Consider the following 25,000-nt stretch of genomic DNA (forward strand, 5'->3'; position numbering starts at 1 on the left):
GATTGGACAGGTAGAGATACTCACAGCAGCAGAGTGTGATTGGACAGATAGAGATACTCACAGCAGCAGAGTGTGATTGGACAGATAGAGATACTCACAGCAGCAGAGTGTGATTGGACAGATAGAGATACTCACAGCAGCAGAGTGTGATTGGACAGATAGAGATACTCACAGCAGCAGAGTGTGATTGGACAGATAGAGATACTCACAGCAGCAGAGTGTGATTGGACAGGTAGAGATACTCACAGCAGCAGAGTGTGATTGGACAGATAGAGATACTCACAGCAGGGCCAGGTGGTCCAGCAGCTCCTGTCTCACCATCCTTTCCAGGAAGACCCTATAGGGAGAGAGAGAGAGAGGGATGTGAGAGAAGGAGAGAAAGCCAGAGAGCGATATCATCAGTGTGGAGGCCATACATGGGGCCATGGGAGCCAGATGACTGATAGATATAATTAGAACTATCGCTACTGGTTAGGGATAAACTGAGTACGTAGAATGGTTTCCTAACGATACCAGTGTTTTCTACATATTTTACATTATACATAAAATCAAAAATAATGTAGCAGGCTATTTATGATTTGCAGCAGTATTTGGCTGAATCTGAATTCATTTCATATTTATATCCTTTCTAGGAGGGCATAAGGTATGTTTACTCTGACACATTTCTACCCATAAGGCAGTCTGTGTCTGTCTAGGTGATCAACAGAGAAATGACTTACCCTCAGACCTGGGGCACCAAGAAGTCCCTTTTCTCCTCCCTTCCCAGGCTCACCCTAGTCACAGGAAAACACACCCACCAATCAGTCACAAAGGATGTCCAGCTGTATGCAGAGTAGACAAACACTGTCCATGGCAGCTAGTGTCCAAGCTCTGAGTAGAGCCCTACTGAGGAGATATATCATCTCCATATTTTAAAATACATCAATCAATCAATCAATCAATCAATCAAACACCCAATAAATAAATCAATCAATCAGTCAATCAACCAATCAATCAATCAATCAATCAATCAATCAATCAACCAAACACCCAATAAACAAATAAATCAATCCATCAACCAATCAAACACCCACTAAATAAATAAATAAACCAATCAAACACCCACTAAATAAATAAATAAACCAATCAAACACCCACTAAATAAATAAATCAACCAATCAAACACCCACTAAATAAATAAATAAACCAATCAAACACCCACTAAATAAATAAATAAACCAATCAAACACCCACTAAATAAATAAATAAATCAACCAATCAAACACCCAATAAATAAATAAATAAATAAACCAATCAAACACCCACTAAATAAATAAATCAACCAATCAAACACCCACTAAATAAATAAATAAATAAACTAATCAAACACCCACTAAATAAATAAATCCACCAATCAAACACCCACTAAATAAATAAATCCACCAATCAAACACCCACTAAATAAATAAATCAACCAATCAAACACCCACTAAATAAATACATAAATAAACCAATCAAACACACAATAAATAAATAAATAAACCAATCAAACACCCACTAAATAAATAAATAAATCCACCAATCAAACACCCACTAAATAAATAAATCAACCAATCAAACACCCACTAAATAAATACATAAATAAACCAATCAAACACACAATAAATAAATAAATAAACCAATCAAACACCCACTAAATAAATAAATAAATCAACCAATCAAACACCCAATAAATCAATCCATCAATCAATCAAACACCCAATAAATAAATAAATAAACCAATCAAACACCTGTCACGTCCTGACCATAGTAAGATGTTATTTTCTATGGTAGAGTAGGTCAGGGCGTGACAGGGAGTGTTTTTCTATTTCTATGTTCATGTTCTAGTTTTGCATTTCTATGTTGGTTTTGTTTGGGATGATCTCCAATTAGAGGCAGCTGGTCCTCATTATCTCTAATTGGAGATCATACTTACGTAGTGTTTTTTTGCACTTGGGTTTGTGGGAGATTAGCTTTGAGTCAGTGTATGTTTCACCTCTGCGTCACGGTTTGTTGTTTTTGACATTCAGTTTATTTATGTATTGCATAGTTTCACAGTATAAATAAAATGTGGAACGACACACACACACGCTGCACTTTGGTCCACTTCTCCTTTCGAAAACCGTGACACCACCCAATAAATCAATCAATCAATCAACCAATCAATCAACCAATCAAACACCTAATCAATCGATCAATCAACCAATCAAACACCCAATAAATAAATCGATCAATCAACCAATCAAACACCTAATCAATCGATCAATCAACCAATCAAACACCTAATCAATAAATAAATAAATCAATCAAACAGTGACACTCACGTTGGCTCCCTTGGGTCCGGGGAATCCCATCACACCAGGCTGACCGCGCGCTCCCATAGGGCCAGGGGGTCCGGGGCGACCATCCTCACCAGCAGCACCCTACATGGTGAACACAGGAGGGTCAGTCCATCAATCGAGGATCAATCAATCAATTCATCTTGCAATCACATTCATTTGTGAAGCCCGTTTTTCATCAGCAGATGAGACATCCTAATAACGTAAAGTTACGTCTGACTGGGAAGTCTGGATGGATATTTGATAGAGTTGCACATGAATTCAATGTGAAAGTAAATCGTCAAGTCATGCACCTGAGGGATTTTCTACACTGTCAGAGTCAATGATGTATATAAACCCAGGCAGTCATCTAGTGTCTATATAAATCATTGGTCAGATTCCTGTGAACGTGCTGATTCATCTAGTGTCTATATAAATCATTGGTCAGATTCCTGTGAACGTACTGATTCATCTAGTGATCAAGTTCATGTTTAAAATAAAAATGAAAAATAAACATATTTTTACAGTTATTGATCAAAACAAACAACAATCACAGCGTACTTACACCAGGTCCAACTTTGCCTTGAGGACCAGTATCGCCAGGACGACCAGTAAGACCCTGCAGGACAAGCAGAGAGACACATATAGATCAAACTTCCTAAAAGGCCTGAGAAATCCAACTTGGACTCATCAAAACTCTAAAGTATACTGTATGTGAGTCTAATCTCCAGGGATAATGTCTTGGTAGTGTAGCCATTGCACGATGTGACGATGTGCACGATATGTTTAATGATGCTAGAGATTTGAGACCAAACTACAGTAACATTTAATAAAGACCTGGGGTAGCATAGGTACAATATGATGATGTCACAGTGTGGCTCAGTTGGTAGAGCATGGTGTTTGCAACGCCAGGGTTGTGGGTTCGATTCCCATGGGGGACCAGTACGGAGAAAAAATGTATGAAATGTATGCATTCACTACTGTAAGTCGCTGGATAAAAGTGTCTGCTAAATGACTACAGTAACATTTAATCACAAAAGACCTGGGGTAGCATAGGTACAATATGATGATGTCATAACTACAGAGATAATGTATTGGCTCAGTTATTCAACCTATAGTTTGGAGAACTGTTCTATCTTACCAGAGCATTGATACATACTGCTGACGGCAGAAAGATATTAGAGTGGAACTTACTCTTGCGCCAGGAAGACCGGGCTCGCCAGGGCGTCCAGGGTCACCGCCGGCTCCCTTAGGGCCAGACACGCCGCCGACTCCACGCTCGCCAGGGGCTCCCTGGATTAAGAAGACAAATGTGCTACTCAATGGAGAATCTCAATCAATCAATTAAGACCAACGCCAGTTGTTCCCTGTATTAGGAGGTCAAATGATACAGTCACTCAGTGGAGATAAACCAATCAATCAATTAATCAATGGATGAATCAACAAATCACTACATTAACCAATCAAGACACGTCTATCTCCACAGCCACTTTATATGAGGCTACAGTAGACCCTGCATTAGGAGGTCAAATGTAACTGAAGAGACTCTGAGGGAAGTGTCTGACAGTGTGACACACTGAAATGTAAGCCTGTCTGTTTGTCCCTTAATAAACCTCAACAGACCGTTACAGATATCTGTGTGTTCCTCTATCTTTGTTTTTCTGGGATAGTCATCTTGTGAAGTGTCATGGGGGTTTCGATTATTTTTAAGAAGGACAATGAGTCAGTCACTCCGGGGCGAATCCTAACTTCCGTTTAAGTCGAATTGACATCAATTTGACTTGAGTGGAAGTTAGAATTCACCTCTGTATGGATAACATCCTCTCCATCTATCTCCGCAGTCACTTCACACGGAGGCTACGCTAGGCAACCTGGCCTCTGAGGACGTGGAAAATGACATGTCAAAATGACGGGGGTCAAGTTGTCTTGACATGAACTGAGAAAATATTCCTTCTGACTCATTCACCATATTTAATGAATAGGAATAAAAAGTGAATAATATGACATTTATAATGAAATGAAATGCTTCCAGTCTGAGACGTCGGGTCTGGAGTTGGTGGTGTGGATGAGGTTGGGGCTGACCTCTGCTGGTTAATAGTGGAATTACAGTTGACTCCACTGACGCCAATAGAAGCTCTGTGTTTCTTTGTGCCTCATCATTTTCTGTCATTCATAGCTGTGACTAAATATTGTCACAGAATATTTTAGTCAGATTGAGTTGCAATTGCCTAAGGATTCCAATATATCAGCGATTTGAGTCAGCGAGGAAGAATTGTCACTAATATTCAAACACAGGATGTTTAACTGGATTAAATGCTCGGCTGACTGTGTATATGACTCTGCAGTGCTGTGGACAAGTCTATCTTCCATGATCATCATGGTTTCAGATTTACAGCCATGTCACTGCTGACTCATGTATTATATCATTTATCTCTCTAGTCCTGCCAGTTTTAGAGTAACCTATTCAGTTGATGTGAATGTATCCTGTTCATTTTCTGTACCACAGCAGTTAGTTTCCCCCTCCCTTAACGATAAGCCCATCCCCCGGGACCACGTTGTCATGGTGACGCTCACCTTGGGACCAGCCAGGCCATCCTGACCTGGGAAACCACGGTTACCGGGGGCGCCCTAAACAAAAACAAAAAACAACAACAGGGTTCAGGGTTAGGACAGGAAGAAGAAAAGAAAAGAAAAAACGATTCAACATTTAACGCTGGGAGTGAGACCATGGTGTGTGATGAATATAAAATGGAACGGACAGCCCTTCCTGTGACCGTACGCAGGTATAGTAGCTGTTCGTGTCATTTCCTGTCAGTTTTACGGCATACAGAACACATAGCGCCTCGACAAGTGGTTTTGGAATGATAGGTGGCCGTGTGTATTCTGACAAGGTGATAACATGGGTGATAACATGGGTGACAACATGGGTGATAACATGGGTGGTAACATGGGTGATAACATGGGCGATAACATGGGTGATAACACGGGTGATAACACGGGTGGTAACACGGGTGATAACATGGGTGATAACATGGGTGGTACTCACTCTCTCTCCGGGAGGTCCAAGAGGTCCAGCAGCGCCGGGCTCTCCTCTGGGTCCCCTCTTCCCTTCCTCTCCTGCAGGGCCAAGTGCTCCTTGGGGACCGGCTGGTCCCTAAACAAAAAACAACTGGATGTCAGTAATCACATTTAATCACATAGTCCAGTTTCAACTGTTCTACCTGAGGCTATGGAACTCTGACCTGTTCACCGGACGTGCTGCCTTGTCCCCGGACCTGCTGTTTTCAACTCTCTAGAGACAGCAGGAGCGGTAGAGATACTCTGAATGATCAGCTATGAAAAGCCAACTGACATTTACTCCTGAGGTGCTGACCTGTTGCACCCTCGACAACTACTATGATTATTATTATTTGACCCTACTGGTCATCTATGACCATTTGAACATCTTGGCCATGTTCTGTTATAATCTCCACCTCGCCACAGCCAGAAGAGGACTGGCCACCCCTCATAGCCTGGTTCCTCTCTAGGTTTCTTCCTAGGTTTTGGCCTTTCTAGGGAGTTTTTCCCAGCCACCGTGCTTCTACACCTGCATTGCTTGCTGTTTGGGGTTTTAGGCTGGGTTTCTGTACAGCACTTTGAGATATCAGCTGATGTAATAAGGGCTTTATGAATACATTTGATTTGATTTAATATCCGTCATCTCTAAAATCAATCAATTCAATTGAAAGATTGTACTGCAAGATGACTTGAGGTTGAGGGCACTATAGCTAATATACTAAGAAGAGAGAGAAACTGTTCAAGGCTATGCTGATGTTAGGTGAAGCTGGGTGGGAAGACTCAACAAAAAGAGAAAGTGGGTTCTCTCTTATCATTAAGTAAGATCTCTGCAGCTTGGTAATGTAACGCCCTGGCCATAGAGAGGGTTTTTTGTTCTCTATTTTTGGTTAGGCCAGGGTGTGACATGGGTGGGCGTTCTAGGTTTCTTTTTCTATGTTAGTGGTTTTCTTTGTTTCGGCCGTGTGTGGCTCTCAATCAGGAACAGGTGTAGATCGTTGTTGCTGATTGGGAGTCATACATAGGCAGCCTGTTTTTCCTTTGGGGTTTGTGGGTGAATGTTTTCTGTCTAGTGTTTTGTTATTCCTGACAGAACTGTTTGGCTGTCATTTTCGTGTTTTCTTTTGCAAGTGTTCATTCGGTCATTAAAACCTTTCAAGATGAACACATCCTCCGCTGCACCTTGGTCTCATTCTGACGACGGCCGTTACAGATTCACCCACCAACAACGGACCAAGCAGCGTGAGAGGAAGGAGCAGAAGGTTCAGGATTATTGGCAGTGGGAGGAATTACTGGACGGAAAGGGACCATGGGCTCAAGCTGTGGTGTATCGCCGCCCGCAGTGGGAGATCGAGGCAGCAAAAGCTGAGAGGCGGTGGTATGAGGCAAGGGAGCGCAACAGGCACGAGAGGCAGCCCCCACATTTTTTTTGGGGGGGCACACGGGGAGTGTGGCAGAGCCAGGATCGAATTCTGGGCCAACTCCCCGTGCTTACCAGAAGCAGCGTGGTACTGGTCAGGCACCGTGTTATGCTGTGAAGCACACGGTGTCCCCAGTGTGCGCTCATAGCCCGGTGCGCTATAGGTCAGCCCCCTGCAAGTGCCATGCGAGTGTGGGCATCGTGCCAGGACGGATTGTGCCAGCTCTGCGCGTCTGGTCTCCAGTGCGCTGTTTCGGTCCAGGCTATCCTGCGCCGGCGCTGCGCACTGTGTCTCCAGGACGCTGGGAGGGTTCAGTTCTTCCTATGCCTGCGCTCCGCCCGTGCCGGGCAAGAGTGGGCATTCAGCCTGGAGTATGGGTGGCAAGCCTACGCACCAGAACTCCAGTGCTCCCCCACAGCCCGGTTTATCCTGTGCCTCCTCCTCGGACCAGGCCTCCAGTGGGTCTCTCCAGCCTGGTCTATCCTGTGCCTCCTCCCAGGACAAGGCCTCCAGTGGGTCTCCCCATCCTGGTACATCCTGTGCCTCCTCCTCTGACCAGGCCTCCTGTGGGTCTCCCCAGCCTGGTGAGTCCTGTGCCTGCGCCCAGAGCCAGGCCTCCTGCATGTCTCCCCAGCCTGGTGAATCCTGGGCCAGAGCCGCCAGAGTCGCCCGCCAGCCGGGCGCAGCCAGGGTCGCCCGCCAGTCCTCCAGCGCAGCCAGGGACGCCACCTAAGTGGGCTAAGCTGAGGGTGGAGCGGGGTCCACGTCCCGCACCAGAGCCGCCGCCGTAGGAAGGCCCACCCGGACCCTCCCCTTTAGAGTCAGGTTTTGCGGCCGGAGTCCGCACCTTTGGGGGGGAACTGTAACGCCCTGGCCATAGAGAGGGTTTTTTGTTCTCTATTTTTGGTTAGGCCAGGGTGTGACATGGGTGGGCATTCTAGGTTTCTTTTTCTATGTTGGTGGTTTTCTTTGTTTCGGCCGTGTATGGCTCTCAATCAGGAACAGGTGTAGATCGTTGTTGCTGATTGGGAGTCATACATAGGCAGCCTGTTTTTCCTTTGGGGTTTGTGGGTGAATGTTTTCTGTCTAGTGTTTTGTTATTCCTGACAGAACTGTTTGGCTGTCATTTTCGTGTTTTCTTTTGCAAGTGTTCATTCGGTCATTAAAACCTTTCAAGATGAACACATCCTCCGCTGCACCTTGGTCTCATTCTGACGACGGCCGTTACAGGTAAATACTTTCTGTAAGCAAAGCTGGCTCTCAATCTTTTTGATGAATTCTCATGATAAATAAGCCATCTTGATTTTCTTGCAGAAACTATCATAAAATGTTTTTCTGTTGCTTGCCTGGGCCATTAGTAGTCCTAATGCTGGATTGTTGAGCGGTAATAAATAAATAGGACTCCCCTGTGACCAGTTACAAACTCTGTTACCGTCTGGAAGAAATCTGGGATGCTCTCCATACTGTGTATGTGTTTCGTGGGGTGTTATGAACTCTTGGACCTTGTCCAGTATGTTGAGGGATTACTTAGGCTATCAGAGAGGAAGGACAAAAGAATGATTGAGACATACAAGAGAAAGACAGAGACACAGAGAGAGAGACAGAGAGAGAGAGACACAGAGACAGAGAGAGACACAGAGATGCAGAGGCAGAGACATAGAGACAGAAAGAGAGACAGAGACACAGAGACCGAGAGAGACAGAGAGAGAGAGAGGCGGAGGCAGAGACATAGAGACAGAGAGACAGAGAGAGACAGAGAGACAGAGACAGAGAGAGAGAGAGAGAGAGGCAGAGACAGCAACACAGACAGAGTTCAGACAAAAGCACAGTGGTAAGAGCAGCAGCTTGAAAATAATAACACTCACAAGCTCTCCCTTGGGTCCAGCCTCACCCTTGAAACCTGGGATACCGGGGTCACCCTAAAGAGGAAGACAAAAAACACATGGGTCATCATTACAGACCAATGAAGTACGATTACAACCATTGAAGTTGTATATTACTAGCTTTGAAATGCAAACTGAATCACACTACATAACAGTATTTTACTATACTACATATACCTCGTACCATCCCTGACATTCATTACATATTATAACAAGTTTGGAGAAACAGATTTGAGGAGAGACAGTTTGGACGTACAGATGTTCCCTTTGGTCCGAGAGGTCCAGTGGCTCCCTGGGGTCCTGGAGGGCCACGGGGCCCGGGGAAGCCAGGCGCGCCAGCGATACCAGGAGCACCCTGTAGTGGAGATATATCAATCACGTATCAATCAATCAATCGTCACGCTGAAATGATCAGGGAACACTAAACAGAGTAACACCATGATATTGAGATCTGAAAATAAAGTTGTTCACTGTAGCTTGTAGATCAATGAGGGGAAAAAAATCTATAACTTTATTTATCTAGGCTTTTAGATGTATGGCTCAAATCAAATCAAATGTTATTGGTCACATACACATGGTTAGCAGATGTTAATGTGAGTGCAGCAAAATGCTTGTGCTTCTAGTTCCGACAGTGCAGTAATATCTAACAAGTAATCTAACAATTCCACAACAACTACCTAATACACACAAATCTAAGTAAAGGAACGGAATAAGAAATATATACATATAAATATATGGCTTCAGTGTAACATGAGTTAGTGGGTGGATCAGGTGGGAGAGGTCCTTGAGCTACAGACATGCCTGGACCTTGATCTCACTCCTTCAATCCAGCGCCAAGTATCAGCTGCAGTCTGCTTGACTATTATGTAAGTGACAGAGTGTGTGTGTGTGTGTGTGTGTGTGTGTGTGTGTGTGTGTCTGGCCCATGTCTGGCCATAACTAACTCAAAGTGACATAACACACCTGACTGATTCTGATTTAAATGATTCTAATGGTCTCTTGTTCTAGGAGGAAGTTAGGACCAAGAGCTTTTCCTAACCACGTCACCTGATCAGGTAAATGGAAAAACTCTTGTTCAAAGTTTCTCCTGGTCAGGTAAGGACACATGGTTAGGAGAAACTCCTGGCCCTAGGCCTAGGATAACGGAGATGAGATTGCATCCACAATAAATACAAATTCCAGTGTCGAGGGTGGGCTTCATAATGTGGGAACTGCTGTCTATCTAAGGTTTTCAGACTGGACCAGTGGACCAGTCACAACAAGACTTCTAATATGTGGATTTCATATACTGTAGGAAACTCAGGGCCAATAGAGACAGCCTGGTTATCTCTGCAGATATCCTAGTAGTTTAGATATGACTGTCATGCCTGCTCCACTCCACCTCTCTGGGCGCTCGAGGGCACCAGGCTACCCATCATTACGTACACCTGTCACCATCATTACGCGCATCAGCGCAATATTGGACTCACCTGGACTCCTTCACTTTGTTGATTTCCCCTTCTATATCTGTCTGTTCCTCAGTTTGTTCCCCGTGTCAGCATTATTGTCATTAAGTTTCCCCTTGTCCAGACGCTGTCCTTGTTTGTTTCATGTCGGTTATTTATTAAATGTTCACTCCCTGTACTTGCTTCTCATCTCCCAGCGTCTGTCCTTACAATGACCTCTATTCATAAACCATATTCTAGTACTAGCAGATCCCACACATTATTTAACTCTAATAAAAAGGAAGTTGATGTATAAAACGGAAGGTTATTTGACTTCATTGGAGATGACCCTGCCTTTACTGTGGACGTGGACTATATTTAGAGTATACTGCTGTAAAACAAATGTTATAAATGTTTATCCTATTTTACTGAAGCATTCTGATCTTGTATTATTTCTTATTGTTGTTGCATTGTGCAGAAGGAACCTGCAGGTAAGCATTTCATTAGAAAGCGTCTACCATGTGTATCCTGTACATACGACTACTAAAACTTGAAACCTTGAAACCTGACAGCAGTCACAATGTGAGAATAGTAGTAGGGCTATAAGATACAGAGACAGAGGAGAGAGGGAGGGAGACAGAGACAGGGGAGGGAGACAGAGACAGGGGAGAGAGGGAGGGAGACAGAGACAGGGGAGAGAGGGAGGGAGGGAGACAGGAGAAGAGGAGAGAGGGAGACAGGAGAAGAGGAGAGGGGGAGGGAGGGAGACAGAGACAGAGGAGAGAGGGAGGGAGACAGAGACAGAGGAGAGAGGGAGGGAGGGAGACAGGAGAAGAGGAGAGAGGGAGGGAGACAGAGACAAAGGAGAGAGGGAGACAGAGACGAGAGGGAGGGAGACAGCGAGACAGAGAAGAGGTTGTCTGGTATACTCACAGCTGATCCTTTAGATCCACCAATACCATCAGTACCAGGGTTACCCTGTAGGGAAGGACAGAGGAAGAACATACTAGTTAGAATGAGAGACATTCTTTCATATGGCCATATCTTATAGTACAATACTTAAGGTCATAGTTCAATCAGGAAAAGCCCTAGTCATGTGACTTGGAACACTGACACACAGGTTTATGGGGACACTCATGGGGACTGTTTAGGGACACTTATGTGGGGACACTGTTTTACAGGGACACTGTTTTATGGGGCCACTTTTTTTGTGGGGCCACTTTTTATGGGGACACTCACAGATGCACCGGCGGGTCCGGGAGATCCAGGGGTTCCTGACTCTCCACGGGGTCCCTGAGCGCCCTCAGGTCCACGAGCACCGGTGGGGCCAGCTTCTCCCTGGAGAGAAACAATCAATCAATAACACAACACTTCAATCAATCAATCAAACGAACAACCAATCGATCAATTTATCTATAAATTATTCAATAATCCAATAAATCATTAAATCAATCACACAAACAATCAATTGATCAATTATTCTATGAATGAATCAATAATCCAATCAGTCAGTCAGTCAGTAATGTATTAGACTGCATCATTTCAGTAAAGAGTCTCTATGAGCAAATTGACGATTCTGTTTGATTGGTTTTAGGATTTGCATGATGTCAAATAAACAAAGTTTATTAAAGTTTTCAAATCTTGTCAAAATTAAGTCAGAAGTGTTTAATCTTAATTGAAAAACCAAGTAGGTAATTTCCATACAAAGACTTTATAAAGTCTAGGTACTTTTATGGCAGACAAATGAAGTGAAGAGTAAAAGTGTTACAGCAACATTGGCTGCATTTGAATAAAAAGAAGAAACAGTACTTTTGGCAAAATGAAATGAACCTTAACTTTTATGTGAAAGCTATTTTATGAGGGGCTGTGTGGAAAGTGCAGTAGCCAGAGCCACGTGTATAATGGTTTCCAGGCCTACTGGTCTAATGAAATAGAATGAGGAGAGTTATCCTGACTGAATATTGTCAGACAAGGCTCCGACCCTTTACTACAGACATCAACCAATCATAGCGCTGCGTAGTGAGGTCACAGCCTTTGGGAAACTGGGTGAATGAAATTAATGAAATTCCTAACTGTTGTTACCATGGTGTTTTGACTTAGTAGGATGACATAATATAAGTTGCATGTGTATAAGTGGTGGTAGAGAGATTGGTATTTTTGGCCTTGGATGTAGTCCATAATGTTTTTTTTTTTTTTTTTAGGGAGGGGTTCAGCTTTAATATTTCAGATAGATTGTGTGTCACGTCCTGACCAGTAAAGGGGGTTATTTGTTATTGTAGTTTGGTCAGGGTGTGGCAGGGGGTGTTTGTTTTGTGTGTTTCGGGGTTTTTGATTTATGTTCTATATTTTCTATTTCTATGTTTATTCTAGTTTTCTATTTCTATGTTGTGTTTTTCAATGACCTCCAATTAGAGGCAGCTGGTTGTCGTTGTCTCTAATTGGAGGCCACATTTAAGTGTGTTCGTTTTCACTTGTGTTTGTGGGTGGTTGTTTCCAGTATCTGTGCACCTTACTGGACTGTTTTCGTCGTTTGTTTTGTTTAAGTGTTTTTCCTTTAATAAATAAGAAGATGAGCACTTTACCCGCTGCATTTTGGTCCACTCCTTACGACGACGGTGACATTGTGGTTCCATCAATGTAACGGTTTGCATCATTTCCAATCCCCCATATATTATATATCTATATATCTATATATCTATATATCTATATATATAAAATACATATTATATATATATACATTTTTTTTAAATAGATTTTCTTTTATTATTGTCCCCTAACCCTACCACCCCTCCCCTAACTGGAGTAAAGTAATTGACAACAACACTTAGGCTTCTACTTCCTGCTTATTACATACTATACGCATTTTACAGACACAGTATATTTTTACAATAGTTATCCCTTGTTTGTTTTTAGTCCCGTCCTTCAGCTACCCTCAACCCCTCCCATCTATCACTGAAGACCATCCAGTTTGATTTCTATTTGCCATATATTTTTTAACTGTGCTGTTTAACAAACGTTCTGAACCTATATACATTTTACGGACAAAGTATATTTTACATGAGTTATCTTGTTGTTATTAGTCCCACCCTTCGGTAGTCCATAATGTTACTGTCCCTGCCTGATAGTCTAGGGCAGGCAGAGCCATTGGCTGTACATGGGCACGCAGGGAACAATTAAACATGCTTTTCCTTTGTAGAAAACTTATACTCATATTCAAACCAATAGATGATACACACACACACACACACACACACACACACACACACACACACGCTTTTAAATGTATGTAAATTGTTAAGTCTTTTGTCTGTAATGTCTTCTTCATTATGTGTCGGACCCAGTAAGACTAGCTGTCTCCATTGGCGTCTTCTAATGGGGATCGTAATAAATCAAATCAAACCAACGTAGTGTTAATGAATACATGTCTTTGGGTATCCTGAATTTACATGTTAGACAAGCTGAGGATACGTCATCTCATTCAGCCTTTAATTTAACCAGGAAAGACCCTCGAGGTTAGAAAACTCTTTTTGCGAGGACGACCCGAGTTTTATTAGCAGAGCGCAGCAGGAATTAACAGGTAAACTTAAACCTGACTGTTTATAGATTTTCTGGAGGGTTCTAGAGGTCCACCACATGGCCAAAAGTATGTGGACACCTGCTCATCGAACATCTCATTCCAAAATCCTGGGCATTAATATGGAGTTGGTCACCCACCACTTTGCTGCTGTAACAGCCTCCACTCTTCTGGGAAGGTTTTCCACTAGATGCTGGAACATTGCTGTGGGGGATTTGCTTCCATTCAGCCACAAGAGCATTAGTGAGGTCGGGCACTGATGTTGGGCGATTAGGCCTGGCTAGCAGTCAGCGTTCCGAATCATCCCAAAGGTGTTCGATTGGGTTGAGGTCAGGGCTCTGTGCAGACCACATACTTTTGTATATATAGTGTAACACACTGTCGTTCTGGGTCAAGTTACTGTCTCGCTGTGTGTTTTTTTAACATTAGCCACACACACAGTCACACGCACACACACACGCGCACGCACACACACACACACACACACACACACACACACACACACACACACACACAGACACACACACACAGCCCCCAGATCCTTTGGCATCTGTCTCTAGTCATGAAGCAGTTCGTCCAAGGCCTTCTCTTCTCACAGGGGTTTTGGTCTGTAAATATGCTCAGGACAGGGTGTCCTTTATAGAGTTCAGATAGAGCCTCTGTCTCTGGTTATAATGAGGTTAAAGGTCATGAAGTTATTCACATGATTAGGGTTGCAAAGGGAGGGTATATTACTGGAAACTTTCAAGGTTTACTTTTAAAACTACCAGAATGTTGGTATCTTTCAAGGATTTTATGTAATTTATCACAAGACATCTAGTGGCCCTTTTGGGTCCTTCAGATTTAAACAAGTGCCCCTCTGTGTGGCCTTATCAAACATATAATATATTAAATTATGAAATAAGATTTTTGTTAAAAAAAAAAAAAGCTGTAAAACATTTTTCAAAATATAAACCATCAACTTAGTCAATATGGTGTTTCATATTCTATCACTTTTTTTACACTCTTTTACACTCTTTTACACTCTTTTAGTATGTCAACATGCATTTGTTGTCAAACTGGTGGCAGTTGTGAAGAAAGTCAATCATTGTAAGAGTTGCAGAGTTCATTTAAAATAATGCCATTGTTGATTAGATGTTTTTTTTTCATTAATTAGTCTATTTTCTATTGAACATATGGTCTATTTACTAGAAACTCATGGACAATATGGACACAGATATATATTTAAATATATATATATATATATATATATATATATATATATATATATATATATATGTATGAATACATGTTTTAAAGTTATTCAAGTATAAATCACCAAAGTTACAATAGATGGACATACATTTTCTGTTATTTACCAAAATTACTGAAGTTTCCGGTAACTTTGGTAAGCAACCCTAGTCCTATAGCTGAATCCTTAAATGATTTCCCTGACTGGGAGAGACTGAGACAGACGACAGATGAAAGTGAAACCAGCAGTACAGCATGGGATCTATAGACTTCAGGCAGTACACACACACCACACACACACACACACACACACACACACACACACACACACACACACACACACACACACACACACACACACACACACAAGTTATCGTTCAGAAGGAATGAATCAGTCCCAAGCGGAGAGAGAGAGAGAAAAAACAACACACGCAAAAAAGCCTTCCTTGACGTAGAGAGAGAGAGAGAGAGAGAGAGAGAGAGAGAGAGAGAGAGAGAGAGAGAGAGAGAGAGAGAGTTAGAGAGAGTTAGAGAGAGAGAGAGAGTTAGAGAGAGAGAGAGAGTTAGAGAGAGAGTTAGAGAGAGAGAGAGAGTTAGAGAGAGAGAGAGAGAGAGAGAGAGAGAGAGAGTTAGAGAGAGAGTTAGAGAGAGAGAGAGAGAGAGAGAGAGAGAGAGTTAGAGAGAGAGAGAGAGAGAGAGAGAGAGAGAGAGAGAGTTAGAGAGAGAGTTAGAGAGAGAGAGTTAGAGAGAGAGAGAGTTAGAGAGAGAGGGAGAGAGAGAGAGAGAGAGTTAGAGAGAGAGAGTTAGAGAGAGAGAGTTAGAGAGAGAGAGAGAGTTAGAGAGAGTTAGAGAGAGAGAGAGAGAGAGAGTTAGAGAGAGAGAGAGAGAGAGAGAGAGTTGAGAGAGTTAGAGAGAGAGAGTTAGAGAGAGAGAGAGAGAGAGAGAGAGAGAGAGAGTTAGAGGAGAGAGAGTTAGAGGAGAGAGAGAGAGAGTTAGAGGAGAAGGAGAGAGAGAGAGAGTTAGAGAGAGAGTTAGAGAGAGAGAGAGAGAGAGAGAGAGAGAGTTAGAGAGAGAGAGAGAGAGAGTTAGAGAGAGAGAGAGAGAGAGAGAGAGAGAGAGAGAGAGAGAGAGAGAGAGAGTTAGAGAGAGAGTTAGAGAGAGAGAGAGAGTTAGAGAGAGAGAGAGAGAGAGAGAGAGAGAGAGAGAGTTAGAGAGAGAGTTAGAGAGAGAGAGAGAGAGAGAGTTAGAGAGAGAGAGAGAGAGAGGGAGAGAGAGAGAGAGTTAGAGGAGAGAGAGAGAGAGAGAGTTAGAGAGAGAGAGAGTTAGAGAGAGAGAGAGAGAGAGAGAGAGAGAGAGAGAGTTAGAGAGAGAGAGAGTTAGAGAGAGAGAGAGAGAGAGAGTTAGAGAGAGAGAGAGAGAGAGTTAGAGAGAGAGAGAGAGAGTTAGAGAGAGAGAGAGAGAGAGAGAGTTAGAGAGAGAGAGAGAGAGAGAGAGAGAGAGAGAGAGAGAGAGAGAGAGAGAGAGAGAGTTAGAGAGAGAGAGTTAGAGAGAGAGAGAGAGAGTTAGAGAGAGAGAGTTAGAGAGAGAGAGTTAGAGAGAGAGAGAGAGAGAGAGAGAGAGAGAGAGAGAGAGAGAGAGAGAGAGAGAGAGAGAGAGAGAGAGAGAGAGAGAGAGTTAGAGAGAGAGAGAGAGAGAGAGTTAGAGAGAGAGAGAGAGAGAGAGAGAGAGAGAGAGAGAGAGAGAGAGAGTTAGAGAGTTAGAGAGAGAGTTAGAGAGAGAGAGAGTTAGAGAGAGAGAGAGAGAGAGAGAGAGAGAGAGAGAGAGAGAGAGAGTTAGAGAGAGAGAGAGAGTTAGAGAGAGAGAGTTAGAGAGAGAGAGAGAGAGAGAGAGAGAGGGGGAGAGAGAGAGAGAGTTAGAGAGTTAGAGAGAGAGTTAGAGAGAGAGAGAGAGAGAGAGAGAGAGAGAGTGAGAGAGTTAGAGAGAGCGAGTTAGAGAGAGAGAGAGAGAGAGAGAGAGAGAGAGGGGGGGGTAGAAGGGTGAAGATCAGTGACATACCTTAGAACCTGGAGAGCCGGGGAAGCCTGGAGCACCAGCAGGACCAACTGGGCCCTATAGAGAGAGAGGTGTGGAGAGAGGGGAGGGGGAGAGGTGAGGAGTGTGGGCAGGGAGGGGAGGGAAAGGGAGAAGAGAGGGAAGGGAGAGAGAGCGGAAAGAAGGGAGTGAGTCAACAGACACTGCTGCCACCGCAAGTGCATCCAGGTGTATTGCAATCACATTTCTGATGAGACATTTAGGGCCGGGTTTCCTGGACACAGATTAAGCCCAGTGGTAGATTAATAAGCACTTTTAATAAATACTTGAATTGTGTATGCTTTTTAGTCTAGGACTACACTTAATCTGTGCCTGGGAAACTGGCCCATAGTACACCTACACTGAGTACACAAAACATTAGGAACACCTTACTAACAAAGGTCATGTGGTTTGGTAAGACGAATGCCCCTCTCCCCACAGGTGTGATTACTAGCTCTGAGGGTTTAGAGCTTGAGGTAGTCACCTCTTACAAGTACTTGGGAGTACGGCTAGACGTTGCACTGTCCTTCTCTCAGCGCATAGCAAAGCTGCAGGCTAAAGTTAAATCTAGACTTGGTTTCCTCTATCGTAATCGCTCCTCTTTCACCCCAGCTGCCAAACTAACCCTGATTCAGATGACCATCCTACCCATGCTAGATTACGGAGACATAATTTATAGATCGGCAGGTAAGGGTGCTCTCGAGCGGCTAGATATTCTTTACCATCCGGCCATCAGATTTGCCACCAATGCTCCTTATAGGACACATCACTGCACTCTATACTCTTCTGTAAACTGGTCATCTCTGTATACCCGTCGCAAGACCCACTGGTTGATGCCTGTTTATAAAACCCTCTTAGGCCTCCCTCCCCCCTATCTGAGATATCTACTGCAGCCCTCATCCTCCACAAACAACACCCGTTCTGCCAGTCACATTCTGTTAAATGTCCCCAAAGCACACACATCCCTGGGTCGCTCCTCTCTTCAGTTCGCTGCAGCTAGCGACTGGAACGAGCTGCAACAAACACTCAAACTGGACAGTTTTATCTCAATCTCTTCATTCAAAGACTCAACCATGGACACTCTTACTGACAGTTGTGGCTGCTTTGTGTGATGTATTGTTGTCTCTACCTTCTTGCCCTTTGTGCTGTTGTCTGTGAACAACAATGTTTGTACCATGTTTTGTGCTGCTACCATGTTGTTGTCATGTTGTGTTGCTACCATGCTGTGTTGTCATGTGGTGGTGTTTATGTGGTGTTCTGTTGTTTCTCTTGTTGTGATGTGTGTTTTGTCCTATATTTATATTGTATTTATTTATTTATTTAATCCCAGGCCCCCGTCCCTGCAGGATGCCTTTTGCCTTTTGGTAGGCCGTCATTGTAAATAATAATTTGTTCTTAACTGACTTTCCTAGTTAAATAAAGGTTAAATAAAAAATATATATATTGAGTTGCATCCGCTTTTGCCCTCAGAACAGCCTCAATTCATCGGAGCATGGACTGTACAAGGTGTTGAAAGCGTTCCACAGGGATGCTGGCCCATGTTGACTCCAATGCTTCCCACAGTTGTGTGAAGTTGGCTGGATGTCCTTTAGGTAGTGGACCATTCTTGATACACTGGAAACTGTTGAGTGTGAAAAACCCAACAGTGTTGCAGTTCTTGACACAAACCAGTGTGCCTGGTACCTACTACCATACCCTGTTTAAAGGCACTTCAATGTCTTGTCTTGCCCATTCACCCTCTGAATGACACACATACACAATCCATGTCTCAATTGTCTCATGGCTTAAAAATCCTTCTTTATCCTGTCTCCTCCTCTTCATCTACACTGATTTGAAGTGGATTTAACAAGTGACATCAATAAGGGATCATAACTTTCACCTGGATTCACCTGGTCAGTCTATGTCATGGAAAGAGCAGTTCCTAATGTTTTGTATACTCAGTATATATATATATATATATATATATATATATATATATATATATACTGCTCAAAAAAATAAAGGGAACACTTAAACAACACATCCTAGATCTGAATGAAATAAATAATCTTATTCAATATTTTTTTCTTTACATAGTTGAATGTGCTGACAACAAAAATAATCAATGGAAATCCAATTTATCAACCCATGGAGGTCTGGATTTGGAGTCACACTCAAAATTAAAGTGGAAAACCACACTACAGGCTGATCCAACTTTGATGTAATGTCCTTAAAACAAGTCAAAATGAGGCTCAGTAGTGTGTGTGGCCTCCACGTGCCTGTATGACCTCCCTACAACGCCTGGGCATGCTCCTGATGAGGTGGCGGATGGTCTCTTGAGGGATCTCCTCCCAGACCTGGACTAAAGCATCTGCCAACTCCTGGACAGTCTGTGGTGCAACGTGGCGTTGGTGGATGGAGCGAGACATGATGTCCCAGATGTGCTCAATTGGATTCAGGTCTGGGGAACAGGCGGGCCAGTCCATAACATCAATGCCTTCCTCTTGCAGGAACTGCTGACACACTCCAACCACATGAGGTCTAGCATTGTCTTGCATTAGGAGGAACCCAGGGCCAACCGCACCAGCATATGGTCTCACAAGGGGTCTGAGGATCACATCTCGGTACCTAATGGCAGTCAGGCTACCACTGGCGAGCACATGGAGGGCTGTGCGGCCCCCCAAAGAAATGCCACCCCACACCATGACTGAACCACCAACAAACCGGTCATGCTGGAGGATGTTGCAGGCAGCAGAACGTTCTCCACGGCGTCTCCAGACTCTGTCATGTCTGTCACGTGCTCAGTGTGAACCTGCTTTCATCTGTGAAGAGCACAGGGCGCCAGTGGCGAATTTGCCAATCTTGGTGTTCTCTGAGAAATGCCAAACGTCCTGCACGGTGTTGGGCTGTAAGCACAACCCCCACCTGTGGACATCGGGCCCTCATACCACCCTCATGGAGTCTGTTTCTGATCGTTTGAGCAGACACATGCACATTTGTGGCCTGCTGGAGGTCATTTTGCAGGGCTCTGGCAGTGCTTCTCCTGCTCCTCCTTGCACAAAGGCGGAGGTAGCGGTCCTGCTGCTAGGTTGTTGCCCTCCTACGGCCTCCTCCACGTCTCCTGATGTACTGGCCTGTCTCCTGGTAGCGCCTCCATACTCTGGATACTACGCTGACAGACACAGCAAACCTTCTTGCCACAGCTCGTATTGATGTGCCATCCTGGATGAGCTGCACTACCTGAGCCACTTGTGTGGGTTGTAGACTCCGTCTCATGCTACCACTAGAGTGAAAGCACCGCCAGCATTCAAAAGTGACCAAAACATCAGCCAGGAAGCATAGGAACTGAGAAGTGGTCTGTGCAGAACCACTCCTTTATTGGGGCTGTCTTGCTAATTGCCTATAATTTCCACCTGTTGTCTATTCCATTTGCACAACAGCATGTGAAATTTATTGTCAATCAGTGTTGCTTCCTAAGTGGACAGTTTGATTTCACAGAAGTGTGATTGACTAGGAGTTACATTTGTGTTGTTTAAGTGTTCCCTTTATTTTTTTGAGCAGTGTATATACTGTATAGTGAAATGAAACAATGAATAAACCTATAAGACTTACGGGAGGACCAGCAGGGCCAGACAGACCGTCATTACCACGAGCGCCCTAGACAGAAGAAAGACAAGATACTGTCACCACACAGCAGAGAACCAGCTCAATAACATATACTGAGACATAATGATCGATGTCATGACGTCAAATTATCATTCAATAATAATTGTATGCAACAGAGAGATAGCTATAAGCCAGCTAAAGTTCTCTCTCTGTCTGTGTTTTGACTTTGAGGTTCAGGTCCTTCACTTTCACTTTCCTAACTGTGAGGTTACTACGGCCTGTTGAGGTAAGGCCTGACATCTGTGATCAATGGGTCTGGGTACGGATCTGGGACTGGTATGAGTGGAGACCATGGCCGTGTTACACGGTTCTGGGAGCTCTATTTTCAGTTCTAGAATGAGTCCTAAGCAGGAGGTTACAAACTGAGTTCTAGGGGGGAGTTCTAGAATGAGTCCTAAGCAGGAGGTTACAGACTGAGTTCTAGGGGGGAGTTCTAGAATGAGTTCTAAGCAGGAGGTTACAGACTGAGTCCTAGGGGGGAGTTCTAGAATGAGTCCTAAGCAGGAGGTTACAGACTGAGTCCTAGGGGGCCAGTTCTAGAATGAGTTCTAAGCAGGAGGTTACAGACTGAGTTCTAGGGGGGAGTTCTAGAATGAGTTCTAAGCAGGAGGTTACAGGCTGAGTTCTAGGGGGCCAGTTCTAGAATGAGTTCTAAGCAGGAGGTTACAGACTGAGTTCTAGGGGGCCAGTTCTAGAATGAGTCCTAAGCAGGAGGTTACAGGCTGAGTTCTAGGGGGGAGTTCTAGAATGAGTTCTAAGCAGGAGGTTACAGACTGAGTTCTAGGGGGGAGTTCTAGAATGAGTTCTAAGCAGGAAGTTACAGGCTGAGTTCTAGGGGGGAGTTCTAGAATGAGTTCTAAGCAGGAGGTTACAGGCTGAGTCCTAGGGGGGAGTTCTAGAATGAGTTCTAAGCAGGAGGTTACAGGCTGAGTTCTAGGGGGGAGTTCTAGAATGAGTTCTAAGCAGGAGGTTACAGGCTGAGTCCTAGGGGGGAGTTCTAGAATGAGTTCTAAGCAGGAAGTTACAGGCTGAGTTCTAGGGGGGAGTTCTAGAATGAGTTCTAAGCAGGAAGTTACAGGCTGAGTTCTAGGGGGGAGTTCTAGAATGAGTTCTAAGCAGGAGGTTACAGGCTGAGTCCTAGGCCAGGAGAAGGTACTTACAGCAGAACCAGAGGGTCCGGGACGACCTCTCTCACCGGGCAGACCACGTGGTCCCTTTAGAGCGGGAGAGAGAGAGAGAGAGAGAGAGGAGCACAGGTAAACAGGATTATCTGTACAACTGATCAGTAACATATCAGATATTGTATATCTTATGTGTGGCAGATCTATTGAGAGTAGTTCTCAGTCTACAGGAGCTAATCAATGTGACAGATACAGTATGCTGCATCACTTCTGCATCTGTACTCACCATTGGTCCAGGAGCGCCATTCTCACCGGGAGCACCAGACTCACCCTACAACAGAGAACAGAACAGAGAGAGAGAGAGAGAGAGAAAGAGAAAGCGAAAGAGAGAGAAAGACAGAGAGAGTAGAGAGAGAGAGACAGAGAGAGACAGAGAGAGACAGAGAGACAGAGAGAGAGACAGAGAGAGAGAGAGAGAGAGAGAGAGAGAGAGAGAGAGAGAGAGAGAGAGAGAGAGAGAGAGAGAGAGAGAGAGCAAAAAGGGAGACAGTTCAAGAGATGTTTCCGGTACAGAAGAGAAGTTTAGACAGGTCTCCCAACATGACAAACAGACAAGAAAGTAAACCAGGATATGTGTGAGATTAAAATGAGAGAGAGAGAGAGAGAGAGAGAGGGAGAGAGACAGAGACAGAGAGAGAGAGAGAGAGAGAGAGAGAGAGAGAGAGAGAGAGAGAGAGAGAGAGAGAGGATTCTGTTGTAGAGTCCTTCCCACCTTAGAACCAGCAGCTCCACCCTCTCCCTTGAGTCCATCAAGACCTGGATAGCCCTGGAAACAGGAGATACAGACAATATCATGAGAGCAGGACTTTGTGACATCGGCTGATGTAAAAATGGCTTTATAAAATACATTTGATTTGACTGATGAGAGCCAAGAGTCAAAAGCAGTGAAGGATTATTCATAGCATCTTTACTGGCTCATTGACCGGATGATGTGGCAGCAGCAGAACAACAGAAAACATACAATGACACTAAAATCAGCTAGACAGGAAAGAACACATTTGAAGATGCCATATTACATATTAGTGCCAGCAGCATACAGTACCACCGGACATCCCACTGCTGGCTTGCCTCTGAGGCTAAGCAGGGTTGGTCCCTGGATGGGAGACCAGATGCTGCTGGAAGTGGTGCCCGAGGGCAGGTAGGAGGCACGCTTTCCTCTGCCCCAGGGCATTGGGGACATTGCCCTGTGTAGGTTGCTGTCTTTCGGATGGGACGTTAAACGTGTGTCCTGACTCTCTGTGGTCACTAAAGATCCCATGTTACTTATCATAAGATTAAGAGTAGGGGTGTTAACCCCCGGTGTCCTAGCTAAATTCAGAATCTGGCTACCTAATCATCCCCAGCTTCCAATTGGCTCACTCATCCCCCCCCCTCCTCTCCTCTGTAACTATTCCCCAGATCGTTGCTGTAAATGAGAATGTGTTCTCAGTCAACTTACCTGGTAAAGTAAAGGTTAAATAAAAAGTGTATATTTGGTATTATCATTCCTATGACATCACTCACTCTGTGCCCCTTGATTCCAGGCAGACCGGGAGTTCCTGGGAATCCACGAGTTCCCTGTTGTAGAGAAGAAGAGAATAACATTCAAAAAAAGAGAGAGAGAGAAAGATAGATGGAGAGATGAGAGAGAATTAAATGATTATTCAGTTATTCTCAGGATCTGGTTTCCTGCTCTGGTATGGTCTGGTTTAGAGCCAGGCATATGATGTCCAGAGGGGCCAGAGGGCCAGGTGACATCAGGGTTGACTTAGTAGAGGACAGCTCTTTCTCTCTTCGTCTTGTCTGACCGAATCATCTTGGAGAGTCTTCTAACGCAACTGTATCTGACTGAATCATCTTAGAGAGTCTTCTAACTGGACTGTATCTGACTGAATCATCTTAGGGAGTCTTCTAACGGGACTGTATCTGACTGAATCATCTTAGAGAGTCTTCTAACTCAACTGTATCTGACTGAATCATCTTAGAGAGTCTTCTAACTGGACTGTATCTGACTGAATCATCTTAGGGAGTCTTCTAACTGGACTGTATCTGACTGAATCATCTTAGAGAGTCTTCTAACTCAACTGTATCTGACTGAATCATCTTAGGGAGTCTTCTAACTGGACTGTATCTGACTGAATCATCTTAGAGAGTCTTCTAACTCAACTGTATCTGACTGATTCATCTTAGAGAGTCTTCTAACTCAACTGTATCTGACTGATTCATCTTAGAGAGTCTTCTAATGGGACTGTATCTGACTGAATCATCTTTGCGAGTCTTCTAACTGGACTGTATCTGACTGATTCATCTTAGGGAGTCTTCTAACTGGACTGTATCTGACTGAATCATCTTAGAGAGTCTTCTAACTCAACTGTATCTGACTGAATCATCTTAGAGAGTCTTCTAACTCAACTGTATCTGACTGATTCATCTTAGAGAGTCTTCTAACGGGACTGTATCTGACTGAATCATCTTAGAGAGTCTTCTAACGGGACTGTATCTGACTGATTCATCTTAGAGAGTCTTCTAACTGGACTGTATCTGACTGATTCATCTTAGAGAGTCTTCTAACTGGACTGTATCTGACTGAATCATCTTAGAGAGTCTTCTAACGGGACTGTATCTGACTGATTCATCTTAGAGAGTCTTCTAACTGGACTGTATCTGACTGAATCATCTTAGAGAGTCTTCTAACTGTAGATGGTATGCCAGTTATGTCTGTCAAATACTCTTCTCTTCTTGACTGATCATATTAGGATATAATGTGTGTACAAATGCAATAACTGAGGCAGAATGAATAGGTAGTGATATAAACTGTGAGTAGATAAATGAACAGATATATTAACAGATTAATGAACCAATAACAGATAACGAAGAGATAAATGAAACCATACCTGAGGACCAGAAGGCCCACGTTCACCACCTTTGCCAGGTTTGCCAGCCTCACCCTACAGCAGAGACAGGACGGAAGGGAGAAGAGGGCCAGCAGGCCAGTTAGTTACAATATTGAATGAAAGAAGAAAAAAATACAATACATAAATAGTAAAAGATAAAAAAAGAACATGTTTTTAATCAATCAATAAATAATTTACATATTTAGGTTTTCATGCTAATTAGTTCCCCCCAAGGCAGAAATTGAAATTCAATTAGAAAACAGTGCATCCTGGGGGATAGACGGATACACGACTGCTGATTCAGTCTGA

At 43.8% G+C, this 25,000-nt stretch overlaps 1 protein-coding gene across 2 annotated transcripts in view; it reads right to left on the reverse strand.

The window, feature by feature from the left end:
• Positions 1 to 25,000, reverse strand: part of col2a1b (collagen, type II, alpha 1b) — an 86,493-nt gene that overhangs the window by 30,395 nt on the left and 31,098 nt on the right. For both annotated transcript variants that reach the window (XM_045691949.1, XM_045691950.1), the window contains 18 exons: positions 24,692 to 24,745; positions 23,322 to 23,375; positions 22,531 to 22,584; positions 22,045 to 22,089; positions 21,798 to 21,851; positions 20,584 to 20,628; positions 16,978 to 17,031; positions 11,358 to 11,456; positions 11,052 to 11,096; positions 8,951 to 9,049; positions 8,677 to 8,730; positions 5,383 to 5,490; positions 4,911 to 4,964; positions 3,531 to 3,629; positions 2,902 to 2,955; positions 2,343 to 2,441; positions 720 to 773; positions 284 to 337 (listed from right to left, as the gene is read on the reverse strand). In XM_045691949.1, the coding sequence (XP_045547905.1) occupies positions 284 to 337; positions 720 to 773; positions 2,343 to 2,441; positions 2,902 to 2,955; positions 3,531 to 3,629; positions 4,911 to 4,964; positions 5,383 to 5,490; positions 8,677 to 8,730; positions 8,951 to 9,049; positions 11,052 to 11,096; positions 11,358 to 11,456; positions 16,978 to 17,031; positions 20,584 to 20,628; positions 21,798 to 21,851; positions 22,045 to 22,089; positions 22,531 to 22,584; positions 23,322 to 23,375; positions 24,692 to 24,745 (1,179 nt within the window). The remainder of the gene's footprint in view (positions 1 to 283; positions 338 to 719; positions 774 to 2,342; positions 2,442 to 2,901; positions 2,956 to 3,530; positions 3,630 to 4,910; positions 4,965 to 5,382; positions 5,491 to 8,676; positions 8,731 to 8,950; positions 9,050 to 11,051; positions 11,097 to 11,357; positions 11,457 to 16,977; positions 17,032 to 20,583; positions 20,629 to 21,797; positions 21,852 to 22,044; positions 22,090 to 22,530; positions 22,585 to 23,321; positions 23,376 to 24,691; positions 24,746 to 25,000) is intronic.

Source organism: Salmo salar, chromosome ssa12, assembly GCF_905237065.1.
Source record: "Salmo salar chromosome ssa12, Ssal_v3.1, whole genome shotgun sequence".
Lineage (NCBI taxonomy): Eukaryota > Metazoa > Chordata > Actinopteri > Salmoniformes > Salmonidae > Salmo > Salmo salar.